The sequence below is a fragment of the Pinus tabuliformis genome, chromosome 3_1, assembly GCF_031772625.1.
Source record: "Pinus tabuliformis cultivar Carrire ecotype Pingquan chromosome 3_1, CPIR1, whole genome shotgun sequence".
NCBI classification, from domain to species: domain Eukaryota; kingdom Viridiplantae; phylum Streptophyta; class Pinopsida; order Pinales; family Pinaceae; genus Pinus; species Pinus tabuliformis.
The window spans coordinates 807,772,877-807,786,999 of record NC_142301.1 but is presented as its reverse complement, the minus strand read 5'-3'; the positions used below and the strand labels follow the sequence as shown (position 1 = coordinate 807,786,999).

At 36.1% G+C, this 14,123-nt stretch overlaps 1 protein-coding gene across 3 annotated transcripts in view; it reads right to left on the bottom strand.

Annotated features, from left to right (window-relative positions):
* Window positions 1–6,623: 6,623 nt before the first annotated feature.
* The window catches only part of LOC149189915 (protein yippee-like), a 31,147-nt gene continuing 23,647 nt past the window's right edge, over window positions 6,624–14,123 (bottom strand). For all 3 annotated transcript variants that reach the window (XM_089411978.1, XM_089411977.1, XM_089411979.1), the window contains 2 exons: window positions 7,168–7,223; window positions 6,624–7,025 (listed from right to left, as the gene is read on the bottom strand). In XM_089411978.1, coding sequence (XP_089268104.1) covers window positions 6,947–7,025; window positions 7,168–7,223 — 135 coding nt within the window. In that variant the 3' untranslated portion in view covers window positions 6,624–6,946. The remainder of the gene's footprint in view (window positions 7,026–7,167; window positions 7,224–14,123) is intronic.

Here is a 14,123-nt window from a genome sequence, read left to right as displayed (position 1 = left end):
CTTGCCATGTGGTGATTTATAACTGGTTGTAATTGTTAAAATGGCCTCCAAGTCCTTACAAGGGCTCTTTGATCTCCATGGTCATCCAAATCGATCCAAAATATTATAGAAAGTGGTGCATTAATTATAAAGTCCACAAAAGACTATGTCCACTCATCAAAACATAAGAAACCAAATATACTTAACTTGTCAAATTGAAATTTTATAAGATGTGCATTAATCAAGCATTGGGTTCAAGGTAGATCTTATGTAACATGAACATGGAAGGAAAAATCTACCTAGACCTACAACGTTGAAGCCTTAATAAAACCCAATTCAAATTTCCTAAAATATGGAGCCCAATAATTAGCTAAGTTTTGAAATTGTAAGAGTTATTCAAATATTTTAAGTTCCCATTACTCCCCACTACCGTCGTCCTCTCAATGGCCCACATTTCATGCTACCTCATATTCTAGTTAAATTATCGTACCATATAGCACCATCTAATTGGTCTATAAACCTATGGAGTTAGCATTATTGATGTCAAAGACTTTGTCAAACTTTCTACTCATGCCATGTTTTCATTGGTTCTCAAATCATTAACATGGCAAGATCTTATGCATCTAGGAAATATCAAACATTGTGTCTCTCCTTTGTGCTTCCCTTTAATATCCAAGTCAACATCTTGTTGTCTACCTTGAATATATGATCCTTAGTTAGCTGCCCAATTTGATGACACGACCTCTTTGTGTCACATGGATCCAGACTAGGCTGAACCAAATGTCTCTTTCATCCAGTCACCCCGGTGCCATATTTCAAACATGAATGTGGGATCGCATTAAACACATCAAGCACAACCAAACTAGGCCTTCCAGAGGCCAACCACCTCAACCCTCAACCAATGATTCCACCTCACGGTCGAACATCACTAACCATCACCAAATCAGTGTCTACCCAAATTGTTCGAGGTCCGGAGTGTTTGTTCCAACTCAGCTTCCCAGACTAATAACTCAACCCACAGCTGTTGTCGAGCTTCCAAATCATTTGTCCAACCAAGGCTCCAGGGCCAGTAACTCAAATGTCAAGTGTAGGCACCCCTTGGATAGGAATTTTAATTCCGCATCCAATGGGTGCCTACACTTGACATTTGAGTAAATATATGAGACAAGCTAAAAATACAATAAATAAAAAAGTAGTTTTGTTTCTTTTCTTTAAAACAAACTCTCTTATTTTATTCTTTTACCTATTAATGTATATTTAACTTAGGAAACTCATTTTAGACCCTAATATTCCCCTAATGAATGTAAATTCCAAGTCTATCCTATACTTGAGTCTGTGGAAGGAGCCATGCATCCTAAGAAAAATAGCCTAAAATACCCTATCCTTCTAAGACCAAAAGTTTATGAAATATAATTAAGTGTTGTGTTGGGGTTGTGGAAGGCCCTGTGGAGAAATAATATAAAGGAACGTGAAATCCCCCCAACTATAGGGGCCTAAAATATTTATGAAACCTAAGGGATTCCATCTTTGAGTTTGAGTTTGAGTTGAACACTTAGAAACTTACTTGATGAGAAGGCAAGGAGCCATATCCCTAGAAAATGATGCAACAATGTGCATGGTTCCCATTACTTAGGCCTTGGTCACTATATGATATTAATGTAAATATGATACATGACAATGTATGATTAGTCCATGCATCCTACAACTATGCATTGTTGATATCATGTTGTCATAGTACATTGATATATGTCACATGGTATTTACTCCTTGTTGGCACTGTAATATGCCCTAAGGTTAACATGGTTATTGGTCTAATTGGGCACTTAACAATGCTCGTTGTGATTCCTATTCTTGCATAATGGTAGCATAAGATCCTAAATCCTCTTGGCACTTTCAAACCCAAAATCATTATAGAATCCAATGTAAGGATGGTGATGAATCCATCAAAAGGTTTGTGCAACTTAGGAACATAATGCACTAAATATGCCTAGGCTTATAGACCCAAAATGGAATAGGAGTAAGGTTAACTGAGAGTGTTAGTCACATGGGGAAATCCACTAGCCTTACTTCTTTAATGATCATCTAGCACTCCACCAAAATGAAGGAGACCAAGGTTGCTTTCTTCACAAGGACTCCACCATTAGAGAATACCCTTTTGATAATCATTAAATATTAATGGAATCAAAATTTAATAGATTCTTTCACTACCATGTAGTGTTTTGGAAGACCTATGAAAACATCATCACATCAAGGGATATGCCTTGAAAAACCAAAGGTGTAGATCTAATAGGTATGACTCTTCTACAAAGATATTTTGTTTTTGAGTTTCATTACAAGACTATGAAACACTAGTTGCAACATGATGAGAATTGAAAGAAACTAAACCCAAAATAATATTGTGTATAACATTGTTACAATACTAACTAAAATGTGTAGGTATGTGTGGTTTTTTCAAAGTGTAAAACACAAATCTTGTTTAGCAAGTTTGAAAGTTCTATTTGTGTTTGTAGTTTCTAAAATTGAATGTTTTGCTCACATAATGTGTTTGGGGAATAGATAATAGAGATTTGATTGATATTTTGGGCTTAATTCTTAAAAGCATCTCTAGACGAAGTACATTGAACCTTGTGCTCACACCATGTGTTTGGGATATAATTATAGAAATTTGATTGATATTTTGGGCTCAATGACTAGTAGCTTAAAAGCAAATCTGGAGGAAATGAGGAAGTCTTATGCAAGACTCCTAGCAACATTTATTGGTGGTGATTAGTGACAATTACCAAGGGAAATCAACAGCCCTAGCCACAATGATTGTTTTACTTTCAACATAAGCAATGACAAACTAATGAGACCAATGGTAATGGCTACCTAGGGGAGTTCAACATCAAGTTGAAAATTCTTCCATGCAAGAGCAATTGCAAACCAAAGAGTTCCAAAATGGTGAGAGTTGTCATCCAGTGTGAATTGTTCATCATCAAAAGTTCAAGATATTGATAGCTTTAGGAATCTTTTGGATCTCTAGTTTGAGAGGTTTTTCTAACAAATAACAAACTACAATATTAATTTTCACAGTTGGTAAACGGTCACGTTTGTGACCTATAATAGGAAGAACAATGGGTATGGGATCCTTGTTGGTGGGGAGGAGATTCCTTCTGAAAGCTAACCCACCAAGGCATAACCTTAATTAGAAACCTCGATACTTTCAAAAAATGTGATCATAATAATTTCTTGATTTAATTATCATGTGATTAAACTGTGACAATATATGATGCAGCCAAATTATCCTATAGTTAAAAGAGTAGTACATAAATATTTTGTTGCATCACTAATTAAATGTTTATATTCTCTACTTTCGTGTACACCTATGAACATGTCCATGCATCCTTGAAAGAGTAGTATCGAAGTATACAATCTAGTCATTGGTTTACAATTACTCATATGTAAAATAATATGTGGACAAAGTTAGAATAAATAGGAATGAAGGGTAGTGAAAGATTAACCATTTAAAATTTACATAAATGCATATTTATTCTAAAAAATACAAAACAGCAAATGCCAAAAGTATGATACAATATTGTATGGGACTATTTCTTCTTTTAGTTGTGAAAAAATCATGATCACATTATTTTAAATATTATTTTATTTTATTGAATTTATCTTCAAAAGCATACTCGATTTTACAAAATCAAAATTGGAAAATCATACCTCAATTAAAGTAATGGTAAAGACCTAATTTTCACATCTTGCAAATTTAACATTTTTCTTGAACAAAACACAAACAAAATATCTTTTAAACACTACCTTATGAGAAGGTAATAACTAATTTTCACATTTTGCACATCTTAATATTTTCTTAAATAGAACACAACCAAAATATCATTTCTATATGCTAATTGTCTCCACTTACAGCAACGATTAGTAACATATGGCACAAAGTTTTTGAACAACATACAATTGATCTTTCTTTTTGAGGGAAGAGAGTGGAAAGGTATAGATGAACACAAGTAAAAGCACTCGATACAATACTACAGTAGAAACAAGTTGAGCTTAAATCTATTTAGGTCAATAACAATTACTTTATGTTAGAATGGGCCCTGAAATCATCACAAGTTGCCGCTTTCTTCTTGATAATGGTTGTGCTTTTAACCTTACCACTTGTCAGAAAGGTAATCTCTAATTGTTGAGATAGAAACCTCAAAATTACTTCATATCAACACATACAAAAAAAAGATTTCAATGTAATGCCATGTATCTTTGAGTTGAAGGAAGAACAACAAACTCAAAATCACCAAATAAAATATATTTAAGACAATTTGTGGTATAAGATGCATCGCCAATAATTTGATACAATCTCCTAACATTGTTATGCACAATTAGACCCTTCATTGCAAACTACAAAGTTTATATTGATTTTTCACTATTGACTATAACTTGCTCTTTAACAACATTATTGATATCCGTTTAAATTACTGCATAAAATACATATGCTTATATTTAAAAAGTTAAATATATAACATATAACATTATAATATGCTAAATGACATTACCATGATGTCAAAGTCATATTTAACATATATCATTATAATATGCTAAACCATATTACCATAATGTCAAAGTCATATTTAACATATATCATTATAATATGCTAAACCATATTACTATAATGTTAATGAAAATGATATATGCTAAATCATATTACTATAATATTAATGAAAATGATATATGCTAAATCATATTACTATAATGTTAATGAAAATGATATATGCTAAATCATATTACTATAATGTTAATGAAAAATTACAATTTCTCTTAGAAAGAAAACATATCCAATTTTTAGGACTTCAAAATCAATATCAAAGAGTCCAAATTTGTTAAACTTATGATTGCAAACAAAAAGCTTATATATTCACAATAAATCACTTAAATCATATTACTATAATGCTAATGAAAAATTACAAATTCACTTAGAAAGAAAACATATCCAATTTTTAGGACTTCAAAATCGATATCAAAGAGTCCAAATTGGTTAAACCCATGAAATTGCAAACTAGAAGCTTACATATTCACAATAAATCACACCTAGTTAGAATTCTAGCTTTCTTAATTAAAATTCTTTATATAATTTTGAAGCACTTCATAGTATACTTATGCTTACAATAATTTATATACCAGTCAAATGATATTACCATAATAATAGGGAATCCCAATTTTGTTAAAAATGAGGAGCATATTCCCATTTTTATAGAACTTCAGTATGTCATTGGCTCTGAGTCCTTCCCAGTGTGACAACATCTGACATTTTGTGGCCTTCGCTACACTTAGCAAAGAACCTCAATACAGAATATATCTATACGCTTCGCTCCTCTTAGGTGGAAAATGGGTAATGGGGAGGCCCACATCGGAAACCTCCAACGGATTGTCACTTTTAATCTCACTCTCTCCCCCAATTTGTGAATAAAGAAGACACCCGCCATCTTGTTCGGAGAGGGGGCACTAGCTCCGAACAGTGCAAGAATGTTGAATTTGGTGGTGTGGGGTGCGCCTACCAGCTTCGGAGAAAATAAATACTCACCGTGAATTAGCTGCTACCCATCCTTGTCTGTCATATTACAATATAATAAACGGATCTGATGGAGGAGGGAGAAGAGGGTGGAGTGGCTTGTAAAAGGCCACCAAAGTAATTAACTAAAACACCCGAGCCCTCAATAATTATTAGTGTTATGCCAAAACCTTTTGGGGCCCACCTTTCATAAATTAGTAAGAATTTTCAGGTTTTCTCAAAACCTCCATTGATGTAATGGGTGTGAAGAGGATTCATGGTTTAGGGTGTGAAAAGGAGTAAATCATGAAGTTTCTAATATTTATTTATTTTTATTTTATTTTTTTATTATAGTGAATTAGTAATTGGGTGGGGAGTAGTTTGGACAAGGCTTAAAGATCAAACCTAGTAGCTTCCACTATAACACCAAGAATTCCAACAACCCGTAAACCAGATATACCAAAAATTTATGACTTAGCAATGGTGAGAGAGGCTCCACAAAGATGGAAGAGCCTACTCCTTGGGCCTTATTAAAACAGGTCAAAAATAAACCCATTAGATTTAAAACCAGATGGAGAAAATAACATCACATTATACCAACCACTTGACCATCTCACAAAAAGACGAGAAACCCTAATAATCACTAAGAACATTACCCCCTAAAAGTTATCATTAATTTAAACACCGTTCCATAATAAACATCATTGCATGAATTATTAGTGTCCTCAAAATCTTCACTGAAGGGTCCATCTTTCATAAATTAATAGCGTTTCTTTCCTAAATTAATAGCGTTTCCTAGGTCCAATGCTAGAAAAGCCAAAAAAAAAAATCACTAAACAACATAGTGATGACCCCTATAAGTTGGAAGTTTTACATTAGAAACGGCTAATCAAAAATTCAAGATAGACTGTTCAAGCATACACATTGCCGTGACATCTAAAGCTCAGCTCGACATTCTTGTCTATTATTTGCTTGCACTTTTGGTATTTATCCTTGTAACCACACTTGTGTTGGTTGGTTATTCCTCTTGTAATCACACCCGCTGATCCCAAACAACAAATGAATACATCTAGATCTCTAAACTTTCTATGGTTAAAGCCAGTAGTAGTTCAAAATAGCAGGTTTTTCCTATATTCACATCCATCGTTTCTCAATTACACCATTCATACTGAACTACGAACACTCCAATCTTATATCCCAATGAGATTTCATTTCTCAAATACACCATTCTTTAAAACCCAAAAAGAGTTCACTGTTTTTAACTCATCATGCAGAACCAGAATCTTTGATATCTGATTCGCAAAAAAACAAATCTGTACATAAACAATGGACTTTACATAGTGTGGTTTTGGTCCACATTGTCAACATATTTTCAATTAAGATATGGTGCATCTGAATATGGCTTGACAATTTTCCACAAATTAGGCATCATGGCTCGTCACCATCGCTCGCAGTACCATTCCCACCCATAATCATGTCTGATCCATCGGCATCTATCAATTTAGCTCTGTACAAAGCACAAGGAATGACTTTGAAACATTCAGAAGTGATTTGGCAATAAAAGGAACCAATTCAAACACTATAATTTGAAGATTGGTTGATCATAAATTATCCCAACAGACAAGATAGCAAGTAGGGTTGCAACCCACCGCTCTAATATGAACTTCCCTTCTTTGTACTTCTGCGTCTTCTCATGTGCAACTTCCTGCAATCAGCGCAGAACACTTTAGAAACAGAGACTTTAATGTAAATGACTGTATGGAGCACACTCTTTGCACGTTGATGGTAAATCGGTGGGTTTAAATGTTACGAAAAATTGAAGCTTAAAGATGAATCAGAACGAAAAAGGTACATAGGAACGTATTAGTATTGACAATTGAGTGGAATTAGGAGAAGGTGACAAGAGATGGAAATTGTTGTAGGGTTATATAGGGTTTTCCATTTAATTACCTGGCATGTTTAACATTTGTTTTCCAAGACGGCACCTCCAAAGACCCCAGAAACTTGCACCAACAGATTACAAGGTCATTCTCCCAAACCTAATGTCATCCATGATTGCTTTGCTGTAGCACAAGTTATGTTTGAGATCAGAAAAGTTAGAATATTGCCTTAATTGCTTATTTTGTGGGTAAAATTCCACCAGAGGCTGTGTTTATGCAGTAAGTTCATGGTACCAGGCAATGTCACATGGTTCGGGTTCGAGTTCAGGTTGGGCAAAAATTGGTTCAGTTTGAGTTTGGAATTTTTATGAGGTTCAAATGAGGTTTGTCTATATATATAGGATAAAATAGTAAGAAATCAACATCAGTAAACATCAAAAATGTTGTCACAGACATTGAAATTGCAAGGATAAATTACAAGTTTGAGTTGTGACATGAGGTTATGAGTTTTGATCTATACACTTGGTTAATGACTGTGAAGTTCAACGAGGTTCGCCGAACCTCAAAAAAAAATTAAGGTTCCCCAAAATTCAAACCTCAAGGTTAAAGTTCGACGAAACTTGTGACATAGGTACCAGGGAGGTTTATGCATGGAGTTTCTAACCAGTTTACCCTGGTTCTGTAGGAACAGCATGGTACTGAGCCAGATCAATGAGGCCAACGTTTTTGTCAACTGCATTATTTTGCTGAAATATGATAATATCTGACCTGGGTAGAATTTCTGAAGATTCCAATTAACTTCCTTGTACAGTTCAATGTCAAATTGCAACAACCATTGATGCTCTATATGGGTGTTTGGGCACACTGCTCCCCAAAGTGGGCTAGGGCCTGCATTGACTTCAATTTGCCAAAAGGCCTCAGAAACAAGATTTTGATCCCATTCCCTCAACGTTTTCAATGCCTACTTCGATTATCATGATAGGTTTCACAGAAATAAAGACTATCCACTGTTAAAGACTGTGAACCAAGAACAAGAGACTACACCACCACCCTTCACTCAAAGCCAGTGGCTGATAATGAGAAATAAACAGGTTCAGAGGAAGAAGAATAAAAGAATAATCCTAGGCATGCTTCAACTTTAGAGCCAAAACCCAAAGAGAATCAAACTGTCTGTGAGGGATGCCCCTGCTGCAACCTCGCCAAGTAATAAGATAAGAATAGATAAGATAATTTTCTTTGTAGAAGATCGAAGGTCTGAATCCTAAGAGTGGAGCACGGAAACAAAGCAGAAGCGCAGGTATGTGCAGGGGAAATACCAACAAACTATCAAGAGAGATGACTTGCCTAGGGGGGCAATCAACCTCCCTTGATGCTCTCTCCTAGCATCTGAGGCCATAAGGAAGAAACCTCAGATAGATGACAAGTGAGAGGAACTAGAAGAGCGGGAATATCTGGTCTGAGATATGTCTAGCTTCCAGGTTTCTGCAATCCACAATAGAGAACTAGATGAGGTATCGTGACAGTCAGTGCAGCGTAAGATATCCGGGACATGAGGCAACACATCCATAAGGGTCTTGCTGGTCAAGCATGAAAGACATCCTAGGGTCTCACAGCTCTGATGGCTGATGTAGTTCTGTTGTCTGCCTTTCTCTTGGTATCTGTCTGCTGGAAACACTAGAAACAAAATGTAATTGGCTGGGCAGGGTTTGGTCTGAGTTAGCCAGGGCAGAGTGAGTGAGAGTGAGATCTATGTCAAAAGGGGTCCCTCATGTAAAGCGCAAAGCATCTCTAGTCTAGGAAGTGAGGAAGGTGGATATAGAGTTTTGAGACCCCCCTAAAAAGACTGAAAAACCATCCTCTAATCTCGTGAAGATGTCATAGCTGACAGATCCTATACATCGGGGAATTATGGTGGTTGGTCTCAATGCAAATATGATGAGAACCAACTCAAAACTACCCAAGCGAGGATCCAAAGAGCATGCATCCAATGCCAAAGTGTGTAGGTGGCGCAAACAATAAGGTTGTCACTCAATCCAAGAAGTGCTCTGCATAAAAGACCATCTTGGGGCTTAAGTCCGCCTGATGGGTGAACCCGAGAAACCTAAATATACTATATGATGCTGTCCTCTCTAATGATCCTATTGAATTCCTGCCTATTTGACAGAAGTCAACCTGAGCCATCAAGAGGGTATCTACATTAGGGGGGCAATCTAAGTAGATAGGTAGCCTCCACAAATCAATCATAAACTTGCTCAGAGGTGTACTATTAGTGGCTATGACCTCCGAGAAACAACAGGCAAGATAAGCTTAGTGATCTATGCCCATTAAGGAGTCTATGAAAAGAACCAAACCCAGTGCAAAAGAGAAATCAATCTGAAGATGGTTAAATTATTTAAATCCTGAAGGGCATTGCTGCAAACTCTACCTGAATAATGGCCTGTGGAACTATCCTCTCGCATATGATGATGCAACAAAGCATGAGAACCTGACTTTTATCTGTCATGGCCCAAGTCAACACCAATAAGCTAGGTCCCCAAACCTCCAAACCATAGGGAACTATGGCTCCAATGAGACTATCGATGAAGTCCTTGCACTGGATGTCCTAAAAATGGCTCTGAAAACATTGACACTTGAGAATAGCGAGCAATGCATAACTCTTGTGATACAGGGCTAGAAGGATTTCCTCTAACCAAATCTAGGCCCTAGAAAATGAACATCCAGGTAAGTGAGAAATAAAAATGATACTCTGAGAGGACAGATTTCAATACTCTAGGGTGGAGAACAAGAGGACCACATGTAAGGGGAGGATGGCTATCAAAACCATTGTCACAGGATTTGCCAAATTTGAACCTTGAGGTTCGAAATTCAGTGAACCCCAAAAAAAATTCAAATTCGTTTAGGTTTGCCGAACCTGAAACCCGAAACTGATGGAATTCAAACCTAATTGAATTCGAACCTCAAGTCGAACCTAATTGAATTCGAACCTCAAGTCGAACCTAAAGCCAAATTTGATAAAAAATAATTGAGGTTTGGGCTTATGGATTATAACTACTTGACATTATTGACTTCCCTTTTTAAATTTTGAAATTTGAATATGTTCTCCATGATTTTGCAATATAGTTGTATTGTAATTTGTATGTTTAAATTTTGATTATGTTTTAATTTTGTGATTTTTTCAGAGATTACAAGTATTTGACATTATAGACATTCTTTTAAATTTTGAAGATTAAAAATTATGCCATTTCTTTTTGCATTTGCAAACTACTATGGTGTATGTGTATATTTAACTAATGTCATTGATAATTAGATGTTACTATGATTAAGTTATTCATGTATGTTTACTAATAATAATTCTTACTCGTGTTTATTGATTGATTTTGATTTTTTATTATTTTATGTCATATATATATATATATATATTGACCCGGTCCCTATCGATGAATGGATGTGTAGGATAGATAAGAAAACCTTAAACGCATCAGTAATCTGGAAGGCTACTTTACACTCTTTCAGTATTATTGAAGATGGACTTGCTTGGCATGTTGGGAACAGAGAAAAGCTCAGAGTAGGAATTGATCCATGGGTGGGATGCAGTGATGGATATGTCCTTCCTAGGGAGATAACGGATTTTCTCAACAACCAAGGTATCTTTTTCCTGAATCAGATTGTGAAAGCTGAACTATCAACGAATTGGCATAAGGGATGAAAAACTGCTGAGGATCTCCATTTAGAGCCCCAATGGGGAATTGATTGGCAAAACTATATTAGAGAATTGCAGCACACAAATGTCAGAATAAGGGATCGTCTAGATGAGCTTCGTTGGGTACATGCTCCTACAGATCAATACTCCCCAAAGTATGGATATAGAGCTTGCGGGGTGCAGTCTTAGTGGTGCAAACTGCTGTGGAAATTGAAATGTCCAGGGAAGTCAAGACTGTTCTTCTGGTGCATCCTTAAGAACAAAGTGCCCACTTGGGACAACCTGCAGTGTGTGCCTCTATTTTTGCTTTAATACCCATGTCTTCTCCAAATCAGACCCCTAGGACCTTTAGAGAAGAACAGATCAGACCACAAATACCATGGGCATATTTCGATGGCGCCTCTGATGCACAGAACAGATGTGGGGCGGGGCTGGTTATTCACATAAATGAACACAAACTTTTCAAAGCTTCAGTTGGCCTTGGCTCGGGAACAAACAATTTTGCAGAACTCCAATCTTTGAAATACTTATTGTGCTGGCTTCAACAATTGGGGATTGAATCAGTTCAAATATTTGGTGACTCTTTAAATGTTATAAACTGGTTTAATGAAGTGAAGAGATGTCAAAATCACATTTTGATTCCACTCATAGAAGAAATTTTTCAACTAAAAATGGGTTTTGATTCTATATCTGTTTGCCACATATACAGGGAGCGGAACGCAGAGGCAGACCTCCTTTCTAAGGAGGGTTTGCAACAAGTTTTGGGCAACTGGCGCATAACAGAAATAGAAGAGGGGAGGATCCGTGTGTTGGATCAGCAGCCCTACAACAGATGATCTCTTTTGTCTGAGAGTTACTTTTACACTATCTTTCTTTATGTATTTATCAGATCGGCTGGTTTTTTTACAGTTTTGTGACACCACAGACATTTTTCTTATGTATGGTTTTACTGGATACAGTTGTTTTTAAACAACAGGTTTTTTTGTAAGGGTCATTTTCTCCAATAATGGGGAGGCCCAAATATGGACTTACGATTTTTTTTGCGTGTGGATCTGAGTAGCTTACTTGTTTTCTACTCAGTATCGCTGTGTTTATTTCTGCTTCATTGTGGACTCACAGTTTACAAGAAGCTTAATTGCATCTACAAATGTAACTTTTTATTGACTTAATAAAAAGTTTGATTTTTCCTCCGAATAAACAAAAAAAATATATTAAAAATTAAATTAAATTTAAAAAAAAATATATATATATATATATATATATATATATATTGAAAAAAATGTATAGTCAAACGTAATGTCCAACCTCATTAAAAATTCAAATTCAAATCGAACTTAATCATTGTCAAACTCGAATTCGAACCCGAACCATGTGACATAGATCAAAACCAAGTGAAGAAGGCACATGTCCAAACAATGTAGGTGAAAGAGAGCAACCGTACTTCACCCCAACAATACTCTTCATGAAGTTTGACGCTCCATACACTCTAGTGAGTCTACCAAGGAAGGACTCATAGAGGTGCATGGTAGTCATAATAAGAACATCCAAGCTACCTATGTCTTGAAGGCTTTGGAACATGGCCTCCCTATCAACCAAGTCAAACACCTTTCAAAAGCCAACAAAGCTTTGAAAGACCATAGAAGAGTACTTACTCACCTCATCGATGATCAATGGCATGGTGTTCTAAACTAGAACTTGTCTATCCTCCAGCTCAAAGATGCTTCCTCTCATGCCTTGTAGATAATTGTACGTAAATAGTCCTTACGTAGAGGTTAGAGAATATGTGCCTTATCGTGATCAAAACCAGTGCTCGATTTGTGTATTGGGTGAATAGTATGGTGGGACCAAGACTAAGGGAACTCCAAGCAAACAACATGGTTAAACATATCAAAGATATAATCAAGGGATGGCAATCTACCATGTTTGAAAAGAGCAGCTTGGAACCCCTCATATGTCACTCAACTAGTGTTCATCTTCTAGATAGCTTGCTAAATATCCCTATAAAAGAACATGAAACAAGGTTAAGGGGAAGGGCATGACTAGGACAAGAGACTGGAACACTTTAATGGACAATTATACGGGTGAACATGAATTGGGGATCAAGATACGAGGGAATATTGGAGTGGCAATGAAAGATGTTGCACCAAAAAGGTTTTGGGCTAGCAACCGAGGGATATAGTTCACATCTCCTCCAAGAGATGAATGGAAGTTTATTGCAATGCAAAAAATTGCGGCAGGAACTGTTGAGGATCGCGTAGGAGGTGAGATTATGGCAAAGGTTGTCACAAAGTTCTCTGTGATGGGATTTCCACTCATTGTCATAAACCATTTAATGAGGTTGGATTTGTATTTCACATATCAAGAGCAATAGTAATGTGGGGATTGTTGAGATCCAAAAAATAATTGGGATCATTACTCCAATGCAATTAAGGAAGAAAAAGGGTTGACAAAACGATCAATAGTTTTTTGATAATGAGTAGAAAAATCCTACAAAAGTATAGTGTGCTCTAAGTAATTGCATAGTAGAGGATGCTAGAATAGTTAGTATCAAGGATAGTTATCCCAGATTCTAAGATGGAATGTGATCTTTGAAACCTGAGGATGGCAAGGGGTGGAGAAATTCAATTTAAGACGTGTCTTTCCGATTTCCAAAGTGTCAAGTTTTCAATGCAATTAGCCCTATAATGCATCATTCCCAACATTGTATTTTATACCCTCCAACCAAAAGTTTAGCCATCTATTTCCATAACCACCTTAGCCCTTTGAAATTTTGTCCCACAGTGGAGTAGTGATCTAGAGTCTAGGATTATTTGGATGGCTCGTTGTATTAAAAAGAAAAAGTAAAAGAGTTGCAAATTATTTGTGCCTTTCATCGTCCTCAAGAGTGCACCTTTGAAACATATTTGCTAACATGTTCCCTCACACCTAGTTGTTTAATGGGGAGTTGAACATGATAAATAACCAAGAAGATAATTGTGGAGGCCTTCCTTCAAGTAGTACAAGTGGCTTGGTTCAAGCTCAATCT